The sequence below is a fragment of the Dioscorea cayenensis genome, chromosome 8 (genome assembly GCF_009730915.1).
Source record: "Dioscorea cayenensis subsp. rotundata cultivar TDr96_F1 chromosome 8, TDr96_F1_v2_PseudoChromosome.rev07_lg8_w22 25.fasta, whole genome shotgun sequence".
NCBI classification, from domain to species: domain Eukaryota; kingdom Viridiplantae; phylum Streptophyta; class Magnoliopsida; order Dioscoreales; family Dioscoreaceae; genus Dioscorea; species Dioscorea cayenensis.
The window spans coordinates 5396844-5421276 of NC_052478.1; the positions used below are offsets into that span (position 1 = coordinate 5396844).

The 24433-nt window shown below is 35.9% G+C and overlaps 2 protein-coding genes and 1 long non-coding RNA gene across 5 annotated transcripts; 1 reads left to right on the top strand and 2 right to left on the bottom strand.

Moving 5' to 3' along the window:
• The first annotated feature begins 13 nt into the window (after window positions 1–13).
• Window positions 14–20810, top strand: LOC120266366 (dynamin-2A-like). 3 transcript variants are annotated; one of them, XM_039273992.1, is made up of 22 exons: window positions 14–317; window positions 655–705; window positions 817–937; window positions 1110–1217; window positions 1381–1442; window positions 1714–1831; window positions 1972–2314; window positions 2406–2553; window positions 3209–3310; window positions 3934–4053; window positions 4397–4480; window positions 4576–4703; window positions 7613–7697; window positions 7879–8011; window positions 9559–9635; window positions 9732–9788; window positions 10798–10942; window positions 11064–11233; window positions 12352–12465; window positions 12537–12604; window positions 19698–19867; window positions 20342–20810. In XM_039273992.1, the coding sequence occupies exons 1-22, from the start codon at window positions 177–179 to the stop codon at window positions 20602–20604; spliced, it is 2808 nt and encodes a 935-aa protein (XP_039129926.1). In that variant the 5' UTR covers window positions 14–176; the 3' UTR covers window positions 20605–20810. The 3 variants fall into 3 exon arrangements, with proteins under 3 accessions (XP_039129926.1, XP_039129927.1, XP_039129928.1); XM_039273993.1 differs by having other exon boundaries at window positions 230–317; window positions 1097–1217; XM_039273994.1 differs by lacking the exons at window positions 14–317; window positions 655–705 and having other exon boundaries at window positions 867–937; window positions 1120–1217.
• LOC120266367 lies at window positions 12773–19542 on the bottom strand. The gene is made up of 2 exons (XR_005538148.1): window positions 16708–19542; window positions 12773–13244 (listed from the first exon to the last, which is right to left on the bottom strand). It is a non-coding gene; the product is annotated as an uncharacterized LOC120266367 (long non-coding RNA).
• A 574-nt stretch (window positions 20811–21384) lies between the features above and the next one.
• LOC120267522 (F-box protein At5g67140) lies at window positions 21385–24071 on the bottom strand. Its single transcript, XM_039275198.1, has 5 exons — window positions 23944–24071; window positions 23702–23848; window positions 22980–23115; window positions 22587–22685; window positions 21385–21773 (listed from the first exon to the last, which is right to left on the bottom strand). Exons 1-5 carry the CDS (start codon window positions 24036–24038, stop codon window positions 21552–21554), a joined length of 699 nt encoding a protein of 232 aa, XP_039131132.1. The 5' UTR covers window positions 24039–24071; the 3' UTR covers window positions 21385–21551.
• Window positions 24072–24433: the final 362 nt, after the last annotated feature.

The window sequence follows — 24433 nt, forward strand, 5'->3', positions numbered from 1 at the left end:
GGACGAGAAAGCGGTGAACAGGATTCTCCTCCTCCTTCCACGCTCTCCTTCTCATTCGAGATTCCCGATCATCCCTTCCATTCCGATCGAATTCGCCATCAAGATCTCCCTTCCAATTGGTTTTCTTCCCATAATTGTAGATATCTTCCCTTGTGAGCACCATTACGGGCAGCGCCATGGACGCCATCGATGAGTTGAGCCAGCTCTCGGATTCTATGATTCAGGCGGCCGCCGTTCTCGCTGATGAGGATGTCGACGAGACTACACCATCGAAAAGGACTGCTACATTCCTCAATGTCGTTGCCCTTGGCAATGTCGTAAGTTTTTGAGTATTTTGGATTAAGAATGGTGTTTTGATTGTTTGGTTTAGTATTTATTTTTCATTGAAATCTTGTTTCTTGATATTATTTTGCGACATCATTTGTTCTTTTTTATCTTTGTTCTCCTCCAATCCAGTTTCGGACCATGTCAATGTGTTGTTGTGAGTTTTTTTTTTTTGTGTTTTTGATCAAGTATGCAGTTTTAGTTGTTTGGTTTGGTATTTTTTTTTATTGAATTCTTGTTTCTTGATATTCTTTTGACAAATCATGTGTTTTGTATATATATTTTGTTTTCCTCCAATTCACTTTCATACTATGCCAATGTGTTCTCCAGGGAGCTGGTAAATCAGCAATTTTGAACAGTTTGATAGGTCACCCTGTCCTGGTATGCTGCAATTTGGATTAGATCTGCTGTATGAGGTTGGGTTGTTCTTTTTATTAATTTTTCATGTATAATGTATCATTGGTACATGTTTTCTTTTTTTGCTTCCGACAGCCCACAGGAGAAAATGGTGCCACTCGAGCACCGATCAGCATTGACCTTCAAAGAGATAACTCCCTCGACAATAAATCAATTGTCTTGCAGATTGACAACAAGTCTCAGCAGGTTTCCGCAAGTAAGTCTTCAGAGCTCCCCTAATCAATTGGCTGCTGTGGGTGTTTCTACATTGTGGTGATCTGCTTTTGGTTGAAATTAGTCAAAAGTTGTTTATTTCACATTGTAACACTTACTTCCCATCATTAAATTGAATGGGTGATAGTTCTGTGGCTTATAGATCTGTTGTGTAGGTGCGCTCAGGCATTCTCTTCAGGACAGGCTTAGCAAGGGTGCAGGGGTACATAGTTCAGGAAAAAGCCGGGCTGATGAAATTTACATGAAGTTACGCACTAGCACAGGTGTATTGCTTGGTTTTTATTTTTTGACCTTATTAAATATATTTCATATCCATCTTCCTGCATTTTGGAAGTTGGTTTCTTTTGACATACCAAATTGAGAAAATTTGTGCACAAGAGCTCTTGCAGGTTTTTATTCTCACTAAGCATATTTTTCTTTCCTCAGCTCCTCCATTGAAGTTGATAGATTTACCTGGACTTGACCAGCGAGCTATGGATGAGTCCATGGTATGTGCTTTCTTGTACTGATGTTGCTTTTTATCTTTGATTACTTTCCTTTTCAGTTGTAATTTTTATATTATATAATGTAGGAAAATGATTGTTGGAATTGAGTGCCAGATGTTAGTTGATTGTAAATTTGTAATAGGTGTTTGAGAATTTTGTACCTCACAGTCATGTTGACTGATGATTTTCTTGGATTGATTTCTGTTATTTGGTAGTATATTGGGTAGTGATTTTTTTTCCTTGTTTTTTTCCGTTGTTGTTGTTGTTGTTCCAGATCAGTGACTATGCTGCACGCAATGATGCTATATTGCTGGTCATAATACCAGCTGCCCAATCACCTGAAATTTCTTCATCTCGAGCCCTTAAGTTGGCCAAAGAGTTTGATTCAGAAGGTATGTGCAATATGCCCTGGTGACTGCCCTTGCAAATTATTAGAAATTATTAAACCATTATTGTAAGCACAAGGTTAGGCATTCTGTCTTACATTTGCTGCTGTAAGTTGTTTATTTATTTTCTCTATTATTTGTTTTAGGTACCAGAACTATTGGTGTTATCAGCAAGATTGATCAAGCATCTGGAGACCAGAAAACTCTTGCAGCTGTTCAGGCACTTCTATCAGATAAGGGCCCACGGCTTGCATCTGATGTTACTTGGGTTGCTCTAATTGGGCAATCTGTTTCTATTGCCTCAGCACAAGCTGGATCAGTTGGCTCTGACAACTCACTGGAAACTGCCTGGCGAGCTGAGAGTGAAAGTCTTCGATCCATTCTCACTGGGGCTTCTCCGAGCAAGCTTGGTAGGGTGGCTTTGGTTGATACTATTGCTAAACAGATACGCAATCGTATTAAAGTCCGACTCCCAAACCTCCTCTCTGGGTAAATTGGCAATTTGTGACTGATAAGATCCTTTTAGAGAGCTTAATTGATTGGACTAGTCTTATTTTCTTGCTTTTACATGTATATGCAGGTTGCAGGGCAAATCCCAAATGGTTGCGGATGAGCTAGTCAGGCTTGGGGCACAAATGGTGGATAGTGCTGAAGGAACCAGGGCAATAGCTTTGGAGCTTTGCCGAGAATTTGAGGATAAATTCCTCCAGCATATTTCCTCTGGTGAGGTTAGTAGTATGTTCTAACTGTATGATGTGGACAATTCTATGAGCCAACTGTTTCATACTACAGCCTGCTATATTACAATTACTTATACATAATTTAAAAAAGTATGTATTCTGAAATAAACTATTTCCATATCATGTCAGTAAAAGTTTCAATAGCTATGCGACTGTTATTGATATTTATCTCATATAATTACAAATATTAAATTATGATTAATATAATTACTTTAAGATATATAATCACATATATTAAGTTATGATCATTAGAGAAACTTTAAGATATATTTTACTGTTTAAAATCAATAAATAATAAGTTTGTAAAAACTAATGCATGTGAATTGCACAAAACCCTAGTATATACAATACACAGAGAGGTGCAGCATCCAAATATATGCCCCTCATGCCACCTTACCTTGATGTGAACAGTTGTAGCATCTGAGACTAGCATTTGTGTTGAACAAGCCATAGTGAAATTTGCATGTTACATTTATTTTCCAATTTGGTTTTTGCTTTATTATTTGATGCTTTGCATTGAAAGAACATAATCTTACTACATGTCCTAGCATTTTTTAGTGTAAATGTAACCTTTCATTGATCAAGACATTCCTTATCATTGCCCATTATTCTATTGAGCAACTTGAGCAGGAATTTTATGCAGGGTGGAGGTTGTAAAGTGGTGTTAAGTTTCGAAGGAAATTTTCCTAATAGGATTAAGCAGCTACCCTTGGATAAGCATTTTGATATCAAGAATGTTAAACGGGTATTTAACTTATGAACTTCATCTTTCCAGATTTCCTTGCTTGCGCTATGATTTGATATGAGGGCTGTGAAGTCCAAGTTTTTGCTGTATTTATGTGTGAATTCAAACTGAAACCACCCTATGATGCAAAATTCAATGTTAATCCCAGTATTCTCCAATCATTATGATCCAAAACGGAGTGTGATATGTACTGTTATCTTCAAGATGCAGTATAGATATGATATAGTACATTTATGTCTGCAATGCTGTTTATGGATATAAAACCAACCTCTGATAGCCAAATTCGGCATTAACATAATGAAGTCAGTAACCAAATTGCACAGTGCTGCCACTGCATTCATCTTTGTACGGCCAGTTTTTTTAACTCTAATAAGCTTGTTCTCTTGGTCAACTCTATGCTTTTTTTCCCACCTCATCCAAGTTTGTTGTTTGTGATCTGGCAGCAGGTTTTGGTTGGGTAGGTTAGTTAGTGTGAGTGGCAACCCTTACCTTGTGGAGGTCTTGGTGCTGGATGGAGTTTGAAATTTTCAATGCCTGTGGTTTTGTACTCCCTATTATCAGAAGAAAAACAATTTCTGTTATTTGATGTTATACTTACTGTTTATAATTTCCCCCTTTTCTAGATTGTGTTGGAAGCAGATGGTTATCAGCCATACCTGATATCCCCTGAAAAAGGGGTGAGATCCTTGATAAAAGGAGTGTTGGAACTTGCAAAAGAGCCATCACGTCTTTGTGTTGATGAGGTAAGATACTCTAATCAGGAAATTCTATTTTGTTTCTTAGGCCACTCAAAGAGGTGCATGATCTATTGAATCTAACTTGCATCATTTACATACCTTTTTTATTTTCTACAGTATCTTTCCAATTTTCTCATATTATCCCTTTAAGGTTCTGCCCTACTTGGATTTTCTAGTTCTTTGGATTCAGTTTTGTCCTTTGAAATAGTGTGTAATTTTCTTCATTTTGACCTATAATATATTTTTATACAATAGTAAGATTACAAGAATATTGACCTTTGCATTACAAGAATGTTACCTTTTTCAATTTTTTTTTTTTGTAATTGTTTTGATTGACATGACTCCGCAGGTGCATCGTGTATTGATAGATATCGTTTCTGCTGCTGCAAATGCTACACCTGGTCTTGGAAGATATCCTCCATTCAAACGGGAGGTATATCATTTATAACTGCATTTTTATTAGCACTAAGCTTCCAATTTGCATTTTCATAAATTTTGAAATGTAACGCTATCAAATTTTGCAACAAGGTTATTGCGATTGCATCTGCTGCTTTAGACGATTTTCGAAATGAAGCAAAAAAAATGGTCGTTGCCCTTGTTGACATGGAACGTGCTTATGTTCCTCCTCAACACTTCATTCGATTGGTGCAAAAAAGGTTTGCTCATTCTGCCCTAGTGATGATGCCAGTATCCTTTTCTACTTGACATTTTTTGTTTTCTATCTTACACAAGGATAATATAATAAACCATATGCAAGTTCATTCACCCTTCCCTAGTTTGTGGAATACATTTAGTTATCTTAAAAATTGAAGTGTTCACATTGAAGAAATTATTTTATCTCACTTCATTATATACAAGAATGAATTTGAGCATATTTTAAGAGAGTAGGTTGTATAAAGTGCACATAAGATTTACGCCTTACTTCTAATATCTTTCAATTAATTCCGTGATGCTTATATTTCTGAAGGCATGTTAGTTGCTATTAATTATGTAGCTGCCCATATGATGCTCCATGTGCATCTATAGCTTGTTACAATTATATCTTCTTTTCAAATCAAGAACAAACACCTTGAGATGTGATTCCGTAAATTGTTGAAAGCCAAAGGTCATCTAATACATCTTATGAACCTATTCTGAATGTTATATTTCTTTTGAATCTTTTCTGTGTTTTATTGGCTCCAATGGGGAAAAGGAGATCATGTGTGTAATAAACATCCATGTTCAATGCCAGTCTACTAGAATTTTGTTTTCATTGCTCTTTGTTTATAGTGATGCTTAACATATATTTTCAAGGATCTAAATTTCATCCACATGATGCAATAACTGAGCATTTGGTTTGTTTATATGAAGCACTAGATTTATGGTGACATCGTAGATAATATTTGTTTGAAGATTGCCGTCTGTTTATATTATTTTTTAACCATCTCTATAGTACATTGGAACACCATTTTTCGCAAATATAATTGCAACTTTTTGACAGCATAAAAATTGTTTGCATGGTGCTAAGCATTCCAAGTTCATGTTGCCGAGTTAAAGCAGTCAAAGTAATATTGATGAAGAATTTTCAATACTCATCTAGTTATTTGTTTGTGGAAGTATTTATTACAGGGTAAGATCACTTGAGTTAATAAGCGATGAAAATGCTAAGGTCTTTTAATAATTGGTGTCACACACCTCTTTGTGGACAGAATACCCCACCATCAAATGGTGGTTGCATTATAATTCTTTAAATTGTCATATTGGATTCAAAGAAGCAAATAGTTGGAGTCATTTAGATTGATTCTTTATGTTTTGGGCATTAGATAAATAGAGCTATAGTACCAATTGGCACCTTCTCCGCGTGTTGCTTCAATTGCCAGGCTTTCCCCCTGGCATGGCTAGTTTGTGCCCACTTACTTGTAGGTACTCTTGGACTGTGTATTTTTGAAAAGCAGGGGCCTCCCCCTTTAGTTGGGAACTTTGCACCAATAACAATCGAGGTTATGCACATATTCTTTTATGTACTGTTTACTGATACCAATGCATGAATTTATTTGAAGGGCTTTTGACCTTGACACTTGAACTGTCTTTAAATTGATTGGAAAGTAGATGATGGATGGACATGACCCAGCCCAGTTCAACATCTGGAGTCTTTATCATTTTTCCACTTATCCCTAAAAAAGATACATGAAAAAGTGCAGTCTGTATGTTAGGATGTCATTATTCATAAATCTTTATTTAAAAATAGGAAGAAGAATGGTATAGAAATTAAAATCTGCAGTATTGATGCGAACAACAAGTGCACGAGTAATCAAGTAGTAGTAAATAAGTTATTGTTCCCATGAAGACTGTGATGTTGATTACTAATTTCTTGCAACTAGGGGTTATTTAGACAAATCTAAATATGAATAAAGAAAATGAATAGAACTAATTGTAATTGAAACTATAACTATTATACTATGGCTAGTGGCAAGGAGGGAAAATTTCATAATTTAAAGGCTTCTAGGATTAGGGTTTCACCGCAATGATGAACAAGAGATCATGTATTGATTTTTTCTCTATTATGCTTAATTGTTTGAAGGTGGTTTATCTCAAAATACTCATTATTTCCTTTCAGAATATAGTGAGGTATCTAACTTAGATCAACTCCTATTTCGTGGAAATTGAATCTAATTAGATTCTTTGAGTTTCGTGACAATCATTAATCCAAAAAAAAAAAATCCAAATCTAGGGTTTTAGGTTTAATCCTAGGGTTTCTAACACTGCACTTTACCTTTCAATTTTTCTTTTGGCGTCTAATGTCATGCAAATATGGGATCCATCATATCCACAAGCATTATTTGTCAAAAGATTAAATCAAACAGAATTTAAACATTGAAGTTAAAAAGAAAAGTCAATATAAATAAAAAAAATTTATTTGTTCATTAAGGTGCTAATCCCCAACCTTAGAAAGATATATCTACTCACTCATGTTTGAACTACAACCCATGATATTCAAACCAAACATCAATAGATAAAAATAAAAGAAATTAAGAAAACTCATATTGATCGATGAGTTCCAAGGTTGAAAGTCGATAAATCTTCAATTAATTCTTGATCTCCTCCCTCTTTGGTGTATGCTTTGGTCTTTTGATGCGTCTAAACCTCAAACTCTAATTACGACAACCAAAGATCCCTCTTCTGAAAACCCTCAATGGTCTTATGTAAGATAAAATAAGCTAAGGTTTTCTTTGGATCCTTCATTGTGCTTCATGCCTATGGTGGTTGACATTGATGGGTCATGTGCCTTGATGTCCTTTTGCTTTATACTCTTTTATCTCCTCAACTTCTCTTCATCTCTTTTCTTCTAAAATGCTTCAAATAATTACATAATTCATGACAAATTCCAACCGTCTGCATATAGAACTCCAAAGCAGTAAACCGAACCAAAAGGATAATATGCAAGCAAAAATATCTGACAAGATGTATTATTAATGAATGAATTAGACCTAATCCCAAGTTAAAATATTATAAGCTTTTTCACTTCACAAGTATTGATGTAATATTTATGTTATTTCCTTTAATTATTTGGATTTCATTTGAACAGTATGGATAGACAGCGCCGTGAGGAGGAGATTAAGAACCGATCGTCTAGGAAGGGAAATGAGGCTGAGCAATCCACTTTAAACAGAGTGAGATCTGTTTCTCTTTATATATATATACACCCACACACAACACACACAGACACAGACACATACACACATGCACGCCCACACATTTGTATCATTATAATTTTTTGGTTGGCGCTGCTAGCTTGTTCGTCATTCCCTTTTCTCAGTTGATTTTATTAGTCAATAATTGTTTCTCAAATAGGCAACTAGTCCCCAGGCAGGTTTGCAACAACCAGGGGGCAGCTTGAAGTCCATGAAAGAGCAGTCCACTGACAAAGATGCAAAAGAGGGTTCAGCTTTGCAGATTGCTGGTCCTTCTGGAGAAATTACAGCAGGTGTATATCAACTATGATTTTAAATGATTTACCAAGATTCGCAAATTCAATGTGAGTGTGGAAGTGTGGAACATCACATTGCAGTCCTAAGAATTGACTTAGTTTTATATGGGATTACCATATTAACATTAAACATGGTTAATATCTATCAAATTTTCTGGGGATTTTATTTTTATCATATCTTGCTTGTTTGACAGGTAAAAATTTAAGTATTATATTTTTTTAATCAGTTATTTATTGAGGAGATCTCTAGAAGTTTTGGGATGTACTTGCTCTCTATCTAAATTTTCATGTAGGTTAGTTTTGATGGAGGTTTGCCCAACATATGTAGCCTTAGTTGTTGATTTGAGTTCATATTATGGATAAGTGGAATCCATATATTTGTGAGAATTTCTGTTGTGCACTTTTTCATGATTGGCTTGATAAAGTTAATAGCCTTCATAATCATGGTTGCTTTTATCCATGTATCAGCTCTATCTAAACGATGGATGACAGAATAGTGATAATTGAAAGAAGTGTTTAATCTCTGTTATCTGCAATAAGCTATCCTATGCAAATTGCTTAATAAATGATTATTGACATAATTCATGCCGAAGTAAATAATGTATTATTTTTTATATAATATATTGATTATGGTCATTTATTGAGGCACATGCGAGGTAATTGTTGTTCAATGTGTCAGTTTATGGTTCCTGGGCAATTGAATATTATTTGGATAAGTTGGTTTCTTGGATTTTATTCTTTTTTTCCCCTTGACCTTGGGGACATTATTTGAAGGTTGTACAAACCCAACTGACCCAGCATAGTTCAGGGAAAGTTCTTGTGATTATGAAGGTAGTTAGGTATGTAGAATCTTAGTTTATTCAAATAAGAGGAACCCTTGACTGTTACAAGAAATATAGGCAGTTTGCTGTCACTATATTGTAATTCAAGCATGATATATACAAAAATCTTAAGTTGAGAGAATGAAACCTTGTCAAACTAGGTCAATCTTAAAAGCAGAAATTTCATACAGTAATACATGTGACATCTTGGTGTTAACTTCCAGGCTTTCTGTAATTTCGTTTGTGCCATTTTGTAGCAATTTGTGTATTTCTCATAATCTTTTGCTTTCGGAGTTTTGTCCTGAAACTTATTACGAAAATACCACTAGCCGCTAATTAACTATTAACTACCTGGAATCTTACCATGCTTGGCTTCCCACTTGTCACAACAATCAGTTCTCTATGTTGCTACAAGGAGTTAATTAGTGTCTTGAATATAATCTTTCATATGATGATTTCAACAAGCTACCACCGTCATGCCTTTAATGGGTTTTACCACCTTCTTTCAGGGCATTTAATTCTTCACTTGTATCTTCTCTCACCTATTTCTTGCCATACTTCTTTTTAACTTGCATAATCTACATATTGTGTTTAATATCTGTTAGGGGATTGTCATTATTAAAAAGAAACGGCAATTATTTTTAACTTTAGCATTGCTTTGTGATTGTTCTATAATCTTTGTGTATCTAGACATCCATTCATAAATTGTTCCTCCTTTTGCAGGTTTTTTGTTGAAGAAAAGTGCCAAGTCGAACAGTTGGAGCAAGAGATGGTTTGTTCTAAATGAAAAGAGTGGAAAGGTCAGTGTTAAGCTTCACGGTTTATTTTGTCTTGATCATTTATTGGCTTCATCTTTTGAGAATGGCAATGCCGATGTATTGTAAATTTTGATGCAGCTTGGTTACACCAGGAAACAAGAAGAAAGGCAATTCCGTGGTGTTATCACATTAGAGGTATGCTATACTGATCAAATTTATATGTCTGCAATGCCTTTCCCAATGCTTTCGAAGATATTGATGCTATTGATAGTAAGAAGCATCCTGAAAGGTAGGAGTATTTATTGCATGATCAGAAGTCATCTAAAAACATAGCATATTCTATTGGTGCATATGTACAATTGAGATCACTTTATTATAATGCAAATTTCTGCTAATAATATGTGTTTCTTTATCATATTATGTTGGTCCTCTATGTTATATTGTATAGTTATATTCAACATTGGGCAAGAACAGTCTCTTGTAAGCCCTATATATTTATTGTTTTGACTTTTATAAAATTAAATTGGTTTATGTTCTCAATTCTTAATAAAACTGATCTAGGTGTGTGTGTGTGTTTGGGTGCGGGGCGCCACATTTAGACTTCCTTCGGGGGCATATATTAGCCTTGTAAAAGCTAGAGTTCAGATCTTTGCAGCAGCTCTTCAGAGCATTATTTTGACCATCCAGACCTGATGTTGTGAAAGTGGATGCCTAGGTTGTCCAGAGATTTCAATCCCAAGTGTGTACAACAAACTAAAGCTGTAGCTTGATCTTTAAAGTTTCTTTAAGTAGGACAGTGGCAGTGAAGTGTTAAGAGTGGTTGTTTGCTCCTACACAACTTCCTAGGTCCCATATTTCAATCCCATTTTTTTATCTTGATTTGCACTTGTTATCTCATCTTAGGACTTCCCATGAGTCTTTGTGCTTCTTCATTAGGTCAATTGTAATGTTGACGGCCAAATATTCTAGTTTAGAGATTTTCCACAAATTATTCTAGGGTTGTCAGTATCTTGTCATATGGTTTGCTTAAGTTGTACTCTGACGTAGAACGAAAATTGAAATTGAAAACTGGCTTGCCGCACAAGACAAATAACTGTTCCAAGCTCATTGCGCCTTGTCTTTACCCTAGAGTCCAAAGACAGTGCAGTCTTCAAGATTGCACTAGCTATATTTTTAAGCGCAAATTGTGTAAACATTTTTGCAGGAGTGTAATGTTGAAGAGCCTTTGGATGTGGAAGAAACCAAAAGTTCGAAGGACTCAAAAAAATCTTCTGGATCGGAGTCTGGGAAAGGTCCTAGCCTTGTATTCAAGATAACCAGCAAGGTTCCATATAAGACTGTTATGAAAGGTGCCTCCACTGCCATGCTGATTTTGATATGCTTGTTTTATTTTTGGACTGCTATGCTGATTTTAATATGCTTATTTTATTTTTTGATTACCTTAGCTCGATGTGTATGTTATGCATGCAGCTCATAGTGCTGTTGTATTGAAGGCTGAGAATATGGCTGACAAGACAGAGTGGGTAAATAAGATTAGGAACATTACCCAGCCTTCTAATGGAATTTCTGGGAAAGGGAAAGGGACATCTGCTTCTGAAGCAGGAACTGTTATAAGGCAAAGTCTTTCGGATGGCTCCTTGGTATGTTCCAGTTTTTTTGCTGTTATATGTTAATTCCTCTAAGGCTCTAATATTTTACTAGATGTATTTCAGGCAGAAACATGACATGATAATGCTATTTTCTTTAAAAACTCATATTTGAAGCGCATAGGAAGTACATTGCCTTCTGCTATATATTCGACTACCTTCTAGTCTGTGTTATGTCGAAAGATGAATGCTCTGGATAGTATTTCTTGAATTCCATGCTAAGAAATGTTGTTAAGCATTATCGATTTACCTTTTTACTATTGCATGTTGCATTGATATTATGGGGACTGAATTGTCTAATTCCTATGTCCAAGTACCTGGGTAATCAAATACTGAAGCTCAGATTAAATTTTAAGCTTAAAGAATCTGAAAATAATCTTTCTATGATATTAAGATGCAAGGAAAGAGAAAAACATAAAAGAGACAAGTGAATTATATTACACTTTCATGTGCACATTATTCAGATAAAATGAATGTTCAACATTCTATTCTCATTCACTTTTCTAGTGCAGCTTACTGTTCTTGTCATTGGGCTTATTTATGAAGTTGAAAAATAATGTTAAGCGTCCATCCATCTATTAACCAGATTAACATTGGTTAAGACAATATAAAAATAAATACCATATGTGATTATCAATTTAGATCTCTATTTTGTGATTTAAGAAAATTCTCTTTTGAATCATAAATTCAAAAGTTCACTCGGCAGAAAAGTTGTCCTATTTAAACAGCTCAGTAGTGTGTGGATAAGTCTGGACTTAATTTGATGATGCTAGGGTAATACTTTTTTATTTATGAAAGTGAATAATGCATCACTAGCATTCACTGGTTCAGATATTCAAATATCCCTATTTGTGGTCAATTTTCAAGAAAATTGATGAACATTTTGGCAGCATACAATGTCAGCATGTCTATTTAACTCTCTATGTATATATACATCGATATACATTTAATGCCTTATAGTGACTTTAATCAAATCTCATAAGCAAATTTTCCTCGAAGGGGTAGTCTCATTTGTTCTCCAACCAGATGTGCAACTTTTCTTTTTCTTTTTTTTAATGTGCATCGAATTAGGTTATTGTGTTGGAACTCATCCAGTGTTTCTATTATTATAGGACACCATGACAAGAAGACCTGCTGATCCAGAGGAAGAGCTTAGGTGGATGTCTCAAGAAGTTCGTGGTTATGTAGAAGCTGCTATGAATAGTCTTGCTGCAAATGTTCCGAAGGCAAGTAATTCTACTTTGATCTTCAATTTTATTTAATCTAGAAAAGTCATCATTAGTTTGCAATTTAACAGGCTGTTGTGTTATTCCAAGTGGAGAAAGCAAAGGAAGATATGCTGAACCAATTATACAGCTCTGTGAGGTTGTTTTTTCTTTATATCCAAGATAATATGGATAACTTCATATGCCATCTACAACATAAGTTACGTAGTGATCACTTGTCTATATATTTAATTTTTAAATATATTTGCTGCTTACACGTATTTCCTGGATCTAATTCAATCCAGCAACTTAGGTGGATAGGATGAGAGATCCCAGACATATATATTTATATATTCATATCCTTGTTGACCACCTTTTGCCGGGGGACAAACTAAACGAAAGCTAGAACAAAGAACTAAGCAGACACCAATAAAAAGCTAAACCGGCTTCTTCTGCAGCATCAATTACCCATCTAGGCAACTCCATTCCCCTATGGAACAGTGTCAACTCAGGGTGGTAACAGGCTTGTTTCGCCAAGTGATAAGCAAAATTATTTGCAATTCGAGGGAGATAGCCAATCGTCATAGATGGAGAATGTTTGAGCCAAAATCTGATCGCATTCAGCACTCCAGAAATTCACCAAGTCATTACGGGGTCTTTGTGGTTGATTGCGTCCACTAGTTCTCTGCAGTCTGTTAGGATGCTATTAAGTTGCAGGCCTTTAATATAACACTTCAAAGCTTTCAACATAGCTACAGCCTCAGCATGAAAGCTAGAATCTATTTTGTTAGCCAGTAAACCTGCAAGAGTATTACGGTTGAACTCAGAAAGAATTACAAATCCTAAGCCACAGCAAGAGGAATCAGTTGTTCACGAAGCATCAGTAAGGACAATGATATCTCCCACAATCCGGCAAGTGATATTAAACTCCCTGACTTTTCTGCCTTTACTGTTTATGTAATTTTCAGAGTACTCCAAAGCCTTGTGAAAGATTATGTTGAAGTCTGGTGTTATGGCTTGAAAGCTCAAACGGCATCTGGCTCCCCATAGGTATAGGCACAAGTGGCTAGTAAGGCCTTAAGCTTATTCTCCCTAAATCTGGTCTAAAGTGACCATAAATCCAATCTCCTCCAGTAAACCCTATCCTAAAGTTTAAATTAACACCTGTATAGTTCTCAACAAGTCTCTAGCATATTTTGATATTGCAGCACTTCCATAGGAGGTGCTCCGAAGTCTAAGGGACTAGACCACAGAACGAACATTTTCAGGTCCAATATTGACGAGACGTAAATTGGAGAACATAGGAAGATTACCATATAGCATCTTCTAAACAAACATTTTAATTTTCAGAGCAATTTGAAGTTTCCATAAAGCACTCCAACCATTCCAAGGGCTTTCCATATCAGGAATTGTTGTTAAGATGATTGTAGATCACACTAGCTACTTTGTTTTGAGTGGTCACCAGTTGCTAAACCCAAGTGTTGGAACAAGACTCATTAATCTTCATTAGAGCCAATCTATTCCAATCTAAATGACTACAAAGTTCTGCAAAGTATCTAGATTTAGGTAGTTATTAGTAGTTACATCATTAAAACTAATGCTTTCCATTTCCAAATGCATGTTGATGAATGTAGGTTTTAAAGCCAAAGGAATAGCAAACAACCCAGGACTTTTACAAAAATTTGACAGCAAAGGATTGCACGAAATAAGACAGGTTTGGGCGAATCTTTTCAGAGTTTTTGTAAAAGCTTTAAAAAAACTAGATGAGTTTGAAATTTCTTGAATGTTCCAAATGTCAAAGTCGCCATATTTTGAGCTTGAAAATATCAACCCAAAGCTTATTGGAATTGTTAAGGATAGCAATGGTATTTTTGGCCATAAGAGCTACTTTGGTGTGTTTGAGATTCCGGATACCCAACTTTCCATCAGATTTATCAAGTGTAGTATTGTTCCAAGTGATGGAATGGGCGCGTGCCACTACGATTGCTACCTCGGAACCAAAGAAAAAGTTTCTAGCTTTCTAATCAATCTTTTCTAGAACCATGTCAGGAACAACACTAAAAATTAGGAATGGCTAAAAGGGTGCTGTTGATGAGAATTGTCTTACCAGTATAAGAGAAAAAATTGTAATTCCAAGCTGCAGTAGTTCTGTTAGCTCTATCAATGAGGTGCTGGTAGTGATTCATGCGGAATCAAGAAGACCACCAAGATATTTAAAAGGAAAAGTCCTTATACCAACACCTAGGATTTTATTGATGGATTTAGAGAGTTTCTTATTGCACCATGAAGGGAAATAAACAACAGATTTACTAGGATTAAAGCATTGCCTAGTAAGGCTTTTGTAGTTATTCAGACACAAAATGCAGGCCCTAGCAACAGTTTTAGAAGCTTTGGTAACAATGATCATGTTGTCAGCAAAAAGGAGGTCATTAAAGTTAACACTCAATTTAGCATCAAAACCTGGGATACAATTTTGGTGAAGAGTAAAGTTCATTGTATTGGAAAAATTCTGAGAAACAAGGATGAAGAGGCAAGGAGATATTGGGTCTTCTTGTCTAACATCTCTAGTAGTTTTTATCCATCCGGAAAGTTTCCCATTAATTAAAAAGGCAAAACTACTGTTAAAGAGCCCATTACTATATAGCCCATTTTCTCTATATATACTTGTATACATCACTACATGAAAATAACTCTTCATATCATTCTTCATCTCATTCTTCCTCTCTTCATTCTCTCTATATTCCATATAGCCTTATTCTAACAACTACTAGATGTTAGACATGCGCTAATCCAAGCTATCGAAATGTCTGGGAACTCCATTTTCCTTAAAGTAAGAAGGGTACTTCACTCCAAGTGACATACGCCTTTTTCTATATCTACCTTAAACATCATCCTAGGGAGGGAAATGGAATCTTGTTCAAGAGAGTAACTTCTGTATCAATAGGGGACTTGCCCACAAGGAAACCACATTGTTCTGGACGGATGAGTTTGTGAAACCATCTTAAGCCTATTTATAAGGAATTTTGGAAATGATTTATAACAAACATTGCAAAGAGAAATCGATCTAAAGTCATACACAATTTTATTTTATTTTATTTTATTTTTTTGATAAGAACAACATAAGTTTTACCCCAAGATAAAGGAAGAGAAGCATTTTGAAAAAAAAAAATAGTTTACAACTTTGAATAAGGAGTTACCGATAATATATCAATAAAATTAAAACAAATTCAGTGTTAAGCCCATCTAGACCAAGATTTTTTCCATGGGGCGTGGATTTTAAGGTCAAGTGGACCTCTCTTATGGTCACAGGTCTACTGGTCTAATTAACATCTCCTTGTCCATGGTGGAAAGGGTCCTAAGATCAACAATGAGAGTGTTCCAAATGTTAGACGTAGAGATTTTGAAATTAGAATTCCAAAGTTTGTCATAAAATCTAAGAAACAATTCTTTATAGCTGTGGGATCAAAATAGTCACGATCAAATGAATCCCTCAAATGGTCAATTCTTTTCCTATGATTGCAGATGCGGGCAGTATTATGAAAGAAATTAGTATTAGCATCCCCGTCCCTTAACCAAAGGAGTTTAGCTCATTGTGCCCAATGGATGGAGTTTTGCCTAAGAAGAGCAGTTTGTTTGTTATATAAAGCTCTAAGATCATTTTTTATACTAAGGTTGGGATCTAAATCAGCGTCCTTGTTCTCAAGCCTATGGATGTCACTCTCAACATTCTGGATGCAAACATCCAAAGCGGACATGTCACGGACTCTCCAGTCAATAAGAAAATGCTTCATACGGGACACAAAATGAGAGAAAGCATGAAATGGAGAGCCATTGGCATCACAATTCTAAGCATCAATTACAACATTGTGACACCCAACATAATCAAGCCAGTAATTGTTAAACCTAAAGGCATTACTTTTCCTATGAGTATAGTAATTGGCATTAAGGAACAGAATGGCATGATTGGAAATGGTTTTAGCTAAATGATGTTTGGAGAGAGAATCGAAATGAAAAGCCACGAAGAATTAGCTAAAACCTGTCTAATATGGCCCATCATCTAGCAAGGCCATTTTGACCATTACACCAAGTGAATTGTGGGCCAGAGAAACCCAGGTCAACAAGTTGATTAAGCAAAATGAATGCATTAAAATGTCTAGCTTTACTATCATTACACAAAAAAAATGTCACCTCTATGTTCAAAATCAAAGACCATAGCATTAAAATCACCTACAAGCAGCCAGGGAATATTAAGAGAAGACATACCATATAAGTGCTTCCAGTTAGCTTTTTCCAGGGAGAGAGTTTGGGCATTATAGATGAAAAAAAGAATCAAGTGGTTTGGCTTGCTCCCAAAGATAACGAGGTCTAGAGAGCACCTGGAATAGGGGATGAGGGTGATCTCATTATAGTGCTTTCGCTAAAGAACAATGATTCCTCCCGAGAATCCACAAGATGGGACAATCACCCACTCCTAATTTTTGGTGAAACCTTTGCAGAATTGCAAAATTCAAGGTTTGTGCGGGTTTCAACAAGGCAGGTGATGCTTGGATTAAGATTAACAATGCACTTCTTGATGTTGTCAAGTTTTCTATGGTTCGACAAACCCCTGCAATTCTAACAAAATATTCTTAGAGAAGTCATGAAAAGCTAACGGTAAAAAAGAGAATGAAAAAGGAACGGCTTCACCAGATGAAGGAGAAAAGATTAGCTCTTTGTGCATCTGCCCTTCTTGGACCGATTGTCGGGTCTTAGGCATTCTTTCCTCGACATCGCTTCGAAATTGCTCTAATCATCAAGGTCATCCTCTGTCTCAAATTCGGCTTCATCATCAGGCTCCTTCATCATGATATTATCTTTGGGGGTTACAGTTACTGGGTTTTAGGATTAAGGGCACTGTTGATTGTCTACAATCATATCGTGAGATTCTTCTTAGTTCAATTGGTCCTTCGGACTCCGAGGGGCTTTCTACCAAAGGAGAGGGATGTCATTAGACGGGGTTGAGCAGAGGTTTCCATTAACGCATGTTGATCCATGTCCTCTTCTCGGTTTAACCTTCGTTTAGGAAATCATCCCATTCACAGAGTCTGTTAACTTCCCCAAAGAATCACTAGTGCCTTTTTTTCAAAGCGGCGCCATCAGGATTGTGGAAGATTACTCCTCCTGCTAAATCCCGAGGTCGTACTCCCCTATCTTCTTCTTCTTCCCTTTGTTCCAATGCACCGTTTCCTCAAGATGTGCCAATGATTGAGAAGATCTACTGTTAAATTTCCTTTTCCTCCATGAGCCCCATGCAAAGAACGTGTTTAACTGGAGCCTTGCCGCGTGTTGTTCAAAGGAGCCATCCTTTCGGCGCATGTCAAGCTCTGGGCACACAGCTTGCTCCCAGGAAATGGTTGTCGATGAGTGGCCCCGTCCCTTCCCCAGCCTCGCTGCACCACCATCCACAATCCAAGCAAGGGGTCCTCATCTGGTTGATTTTTGGTTATCTCATCTTGTAGCTCCGGGGATCCTCCCACTATCTGTAATGGTGGTTCCACCTCACCTTGGCCAAACACTTCCAAGATGGTGCCAGCCCCGCCACACCGGTTATGCTAAGTTCCCTAGGTTGGAAGAGTGATTGCCTTTCCATCCCAAGAACTAGCACCGTCTGGTTGATTGCTGGCTACCTACTAACCTTTTACTTTTTCATGCCCAATACGGCCACACCGGTAGCAGAACACAGGTAGTTTTTCCAATAGAGAAAAGGAACCAGAACCTTCTTTCCCTTTGCTTCCACCCAAAGGCCTTGCTTAAGGGGTTGTGTCAAATCAACTTCAACACATATTCTTGTAAACTTTGCTTGGGTCAGCTGCTCTGTATGCTCGTTGATCTTAACCAATCTTCCAAGGTAAAATCCAATATGTTTTAGCATCTCAAAGTCCCAAAATTCCATAGGTAAATGGTGCAGTGGCACCCAAACAGTTGCCAAATCTAATTTCTCGAACAACAGTTGAAAATTCCCTCTCCATACTCCATAGCATCAGCTAGAAAACCATTCCACCTATCGTCCGTGGACCTTCTCACCGTAATTAATCCACCATCTCAGGTGTTTGGCCTTGGATAAGATAGTACCCGTTAGGCATATCAGCAGTTGTGAAGGTCCCAGATGAGCCCCACAACCAAATCAGGGTGTCTCGGAGTTGATCAAGAAGGATGGCCTTTCCCAGGAATTTACGAAACAATGTTGATTGCATCTTAAGTTCCATTCTAGAACAATATTTAGCGTCCACCACTATTGAGTTTGTCACCAATGATCGAAGTTTCTTCATATTGATTATAGGCTTCACTTGCATTTGGGGCTCAAATTTTGTTTTCCCTTCTTTGTCCACAATTGTTGCCCTAGAGTGGCCATCCCGATGGGGTTGAGCAGCAGGAGCTTGTTGTGGGCCATGGAAATCTTTACCCCCACCTACCATAGCAAGTGGGTGAAGGAGAGCTTTAAGTTTAATCTGCAAAGTAGAGTAGTATGGAAAGGAGTAGCACAATAAAAGTTTAAAGATGCCCTTAGCATAAAGTCACAGCTTTAATTAATCATGGATCGATTAGTTAGTTACTATTATAACTTCTGGTTCGACATTAGCGATTTTGGTTCTTCAAGGTTTTGCACCTTAATTTACCATTTAAATGTTGATTTTCTTTTCATCTTTTACTTTTTTTTCCCTTTAGTTTTTTTCCCCTACTTTTTCTTAATTTAAGCAGCTACTCTAGTGATTTGAAGGTTGTAGACGGCAAAGCGTTTATGGTGTTAGCTTCTTTTTTATTTGTCATTTATGAGACACGTGTATAGCAACTCGTTTAGTGATTTGCTTCATTTTTAATCATATATTATGGATTATCAGATGCTATAAATCCCATCTGAGTTTTCCCTTGCAGTACACTGTTTTCCTATGGTATAAATCTTACACTCAAGGATGCATGTTGGCAGAACACAATTCTATTATGACAAGCTTGCGAAATAATTTTCCCTGATGAATATGTACTCTTGTAAATTTACAGACTAGGACCTTAGGTTTAAATGATCGTGATCAAAAACTTGCAACTTAAGGAGACTAGATGAAGGTAGGGTGTCAAAAGTAAATATATATGGAAACCAAGTTCTTGTTTTATTTCATATTTGATGATGAACAAAAGAGAGTTTAAATCATTAAATCATTTATTGTTTCTAAAATTGGTTTTATAAAATCAAATCAGACTGTTTAAATTTCTGTGATTAGTGCTCAAAGTGCATCAAGGATTGAAGAATTACTTTTAGAAGACCAAAATGTCAAACGAAAGCGTGAGCGTGCTCAAAAGCAATCCTCTCTTCTATCAAAGCTTACTCGCCAACTAGGTATCCATGACAACCGGGCTGCTGCTGCTAGCTGGTCCAATGGGGGCAATGGAGGTGACTTGCTTATAGAATAAATTTTTATTTATTGAATTTGTTTGCTTTTATATGCAAGCATTGCCAAGTTGGATTAGGTTAAAGACATCACGAACAACTCTCAGGGCAGAATCCATGCATACTACTATAAAATGTTCAGGTTTCCAATGCTACTGTTTTTATAGACTTGTATAATGATATCGTTTTGAAATTCACTCTCAATGGAAAATTAGGTGACACACTAATGCCTCAGTCCATCACTTACTACCTTCAATCTGTATCATGTTTTGGTTGTTTTACTTGTATTATGATTTTGCTATTCAGTCCATCACTTGTTAGTCCAACGCTTGTTACTTGGGTTACTGATAACTGTGATCAAGTTTTTTAATGCGGTACAATATGTTTACAAAGGACATTATTATTTAACTTTTTCAGAATTATGATCTATTTATTATTTGGACTTCGAATAGTTAAATGAACATACTGGATTTGCAGAAGCCAGTACGCGAACCAGCGCACCTTCGGGTGATGATTGGAGATCTGCATTTGATGCTGCAGCAAATGGTCCCACGAATTTCTCGAGATCATTTGGTGATTCTCGGTCCAACAGTGTCAATGGTCACAGCCGGCGATATAGTGATCCGACACAGAATGGTGATGAGAACTCAGGCTCGAACTCTGGCAGCCGACGCACACCCAATCGTTTGCCACCACCACCACCCTCTCAAGGAGGTTCATCATCAATGTATAAATACTAGGCAGTTTGTCGTCTAACCAATGGCTTTTTTTTTTCTCCTCCTTGATGATGATGTGTGTGTTTTTTTTAATTTTTATTTGGTGCGCATCTTTTTGTGCTTTTCCGTTTTTGAGTGGGCTCTTTCAGGCTGGAAAAACTGCAACGATGTGTACCCTACGTTCTTAGACAACTATCATCTATATATATAATTTCGTTTTCTTTGGTTTCTTTTGGTTTTGCCTTTGGGGAAGGGGATTATCATGGTTAGCTGTGCTAGCTTTATTGAATATTACTTACGTTTTCAAATGTTCTATTAACTGTAATTTATGGAGTATTCATCAGATAATGAAATAGATTGATATATATTCAACATAAGAGTGCAAGGGGGAGGATAAGGGTTCATATCTTTCCTTCGATAATAGTATTTTTGTATTGATCATGCACTGTTTACTTTCATATCTGTCCGTTCTTTTAATAATTTCTTAAATGGGAAGTATTTGCTGATTAATAGTCAAAAAATATGTAAAGATTGTTTTGGTTCATCATGTAATGTATGAAGAAAGTAAATGAATAATTTTTCAATTTATTATCATACAAAATAACATTAAAGTATTTTGATAACCATAAAATGAAGGGAAATTATTACTGGTCACAATTAGTTTGGAAAGGTGATCATGGATTGATGCCTCTACGCATTAACTAAAACATAATTTAACTAATGTTTAATCTGAAAGCATGCCCACTTCCTGCATATTCATGTTATCCAATGAAGAACACGCAGCATTTTCATTTCCATAACAAGAACTAGAAAAATAATAATAATAATTACATTGGGAGCGGTTGTCTCTTCATTATATACAAGCTTGCATATTATTGTTTCAATTCTTTGTGTTATGTACAAGATTTCAATCTTAGATACAACACCTTTTATTCAGTATATAAATTAAGGATATATATAATCACAAGCAATTAGATATTGCTGATTTGGGGGATAGACCACATTCTCACTATCTTTGGATGCAGTGATGGTGGCCTTATCTGCAGAGCAGGACTAATTGCAATCAGGTCTAAAAAGAAATTTCTTGGTACACGCATCCCCCATACATTGATTGATTCAAGCTTGCGACATTTATTTACAAGCATGATGAGTCCGGTCTCTGTAACATGGCGACAGCTCCAAAGAACAATAGCCTATATAATCATCATAAACGAAAATAAATAAAGCATGCAATGAAAATTCTAGACAGAAAGATTGCAGTTGAACCCCCACTGTAATTAGCTTGAGCAAACAACCCAAAACTTTAATTAATAAATGAAAGTCGAACAGATACTCAGCGGTATCGATGGAAGTCAGCAACAAGTAGTTTATATTAGTAATAGATGCAGGAATTTCTATTTACATTAATTAATAAATCTGATAGTGGTACACAAAGAGTTTGATTATTGGCTAGTAGCATAAATCAAAACATTAGAAAAGAAGAGAGTTTCATAAATTAGGTCACTTTAGTAATAGATGTATAGTGTTTGTGATTATTAACTAGTTTGTTTTGCTCACAAGTGGAATTGGCATATCTTTACCAGTCACTAAAAAGACCAATTAAACGGCTTAAACCCTCAGAAATAAACCATAAAACAAATGTCTAACAGCTCTAAGTGTTGGTTTACTTCTTAGGCTTCTTCAGTATCATTATGAAAACATCTTAGTAGATTTTTAGTCAGCAGGTATCTATGAAATTCAATACTAAATAATAGCACATAGCAAATGATCCAGGATATAGAAAAAAGCATCCTTTCATATGACACAATAAAATGGGTTAAACTTTAAACCCATAAGATGAATCTAAAACATGTAAATTTTCCAACTGCTTTATTAAGTGCTGGTTTGCTTTTCAGGTTTATTTTATGTCATTACTGAGGCATCTTCCTAAATGTTTAGATGACAGGTATTCTTGAAATTCAATACTAAAATAGCAAATGGTGAATGATGCAGGGATAGAACCTTGCCTTCAAATGCGGACAACTATTTGCAATTGCAAATAAAGATTCATCTGTAATAAATGTACCACCAACATTCAGGTGACGAAGGGAAGTGGCTTCTGAAACCTGGAAAAGGCCAAAAGATCTCAGTGTAATCAATATATACAATCGAAAAAGAACCTCATGTTGAAGTTAAACCAAAGTTCATATAATATTTTTAAAGGGAAGAGAGGATGATTAGATGATTAACACAGCAACAAACTAGTTAATTGAATGGCAATAATTAATCCACAAAAGGTTTAAAAAGTCAAACTTTCACTTGGTAATAATCAAATCCTTTTAGACCTTCTGAGGCTGTCATAAATACAAATATACAAAGTCCTCAAGAATTGTTTATTATGAGGAAAGAAAGGTTCATACCAACGGAATTACACCTTTATCAGTGATTCGTGCCATACCCCACATGGATATAGATGTCAAATTGCCAACACATTTTGCCAAAGATATCTTGTATAATCCTTCGTCAGTTAAATTGCAACGCCAACAACTACGAGAACTATTAAAAAACACACACACAAAGTACATGAGAAGGGCTTCACAAGAAAATAAACAAAGGCACAATTTCAAAATTCTAGCATGGATAGAAACAAAAAGATAATAATAGTCAAATCTAATGATAGGGAAATATGAAAACAAGACAAATAATCATGCCTCACAAGGAATTACAGATTAAAAACAAGTTAATAAAATATTCTGTAAAATTTTCAATAAAAGCAATGGAATTGTTTTTCTAATTCCATCCCAGCATCACTTGGATGGGAAATATATCGTATATAAGTAAGCATTCTTGATGTACTGCTCATTCATTAGAATATATAGACCAAAATTTCTCATTTTCAAGCAAATATATATATATATATATATGCAAAAATCTCAGATTATAAAGAAAAAATATTATATATAAAAAGAAAAAAGAAATCATTTTTCATTTGCCCATTCATCTAATTCAACTAATCAAATCAAACACAAGAAAACAAAAATTCCTCTTCCTGCTTTTAGTTTCCAGTTTCCACTCAATCAAAACAAACCTAAAAAAAAAAACTTTCAAACACGCAGAGAAAGAGTTGAAGAACCACACGTACATATCGAGTTCCTTCAACCCATAAGCGCCATGAACGATTCGCGCGGCGATATCATCATCAACATTGAATCCAGAGAGACTAAGCCTCTCTCTCTGAGCCAGAGACTGCTCCACCCCTCGCTTCCACTTCCTACAAACCGCGCTCGCTCTATTCAACCAAAACCCAAGATAACAACAACAACATCAAATCAACATTGAAATCACAACAATAACAAATAAAACACAAATCAAAAACACTCTCACTGTGCCAATTCGCTGAAAGAGGGAATAAGAGAGAAGATGAATTCCAGGATATCCACTGGAAGCCTCTCAATCTCCGGCTCCTCCTCTTTCCCCATCTCCTCCTTTTTTCTTTTTTCTTTTTTTCTAAAGGCCCGCAACCAAAAAGAAGAAGAAGAAGGGAAGAATTAATATAGGACAGGGAAGATGAGTGAAGAATGGGAAACGTCCCATCACTCGTTTCCAACCCGTTTCCCATCTTAGTGTTGTGGGCCCCGGGTGGCCGTCATTGTGATACGTTCCAGCTTCTGTCTTGCTTTTTTGGCTTGTCTTTATGGTTCAGGTCAAACCGTTCCAATTTTTCTATTTATTTTTATGTTGATTTTTACTCTTTTCTTCATTTTTTATCAGTCGTAAATAACCGAATCTCACATACCATTAGTTATTTCAGATAATTTAATAAAAAATTAGTTATCTTTTAAAAATTACCCCTAATTTATATCTTCACATTTCT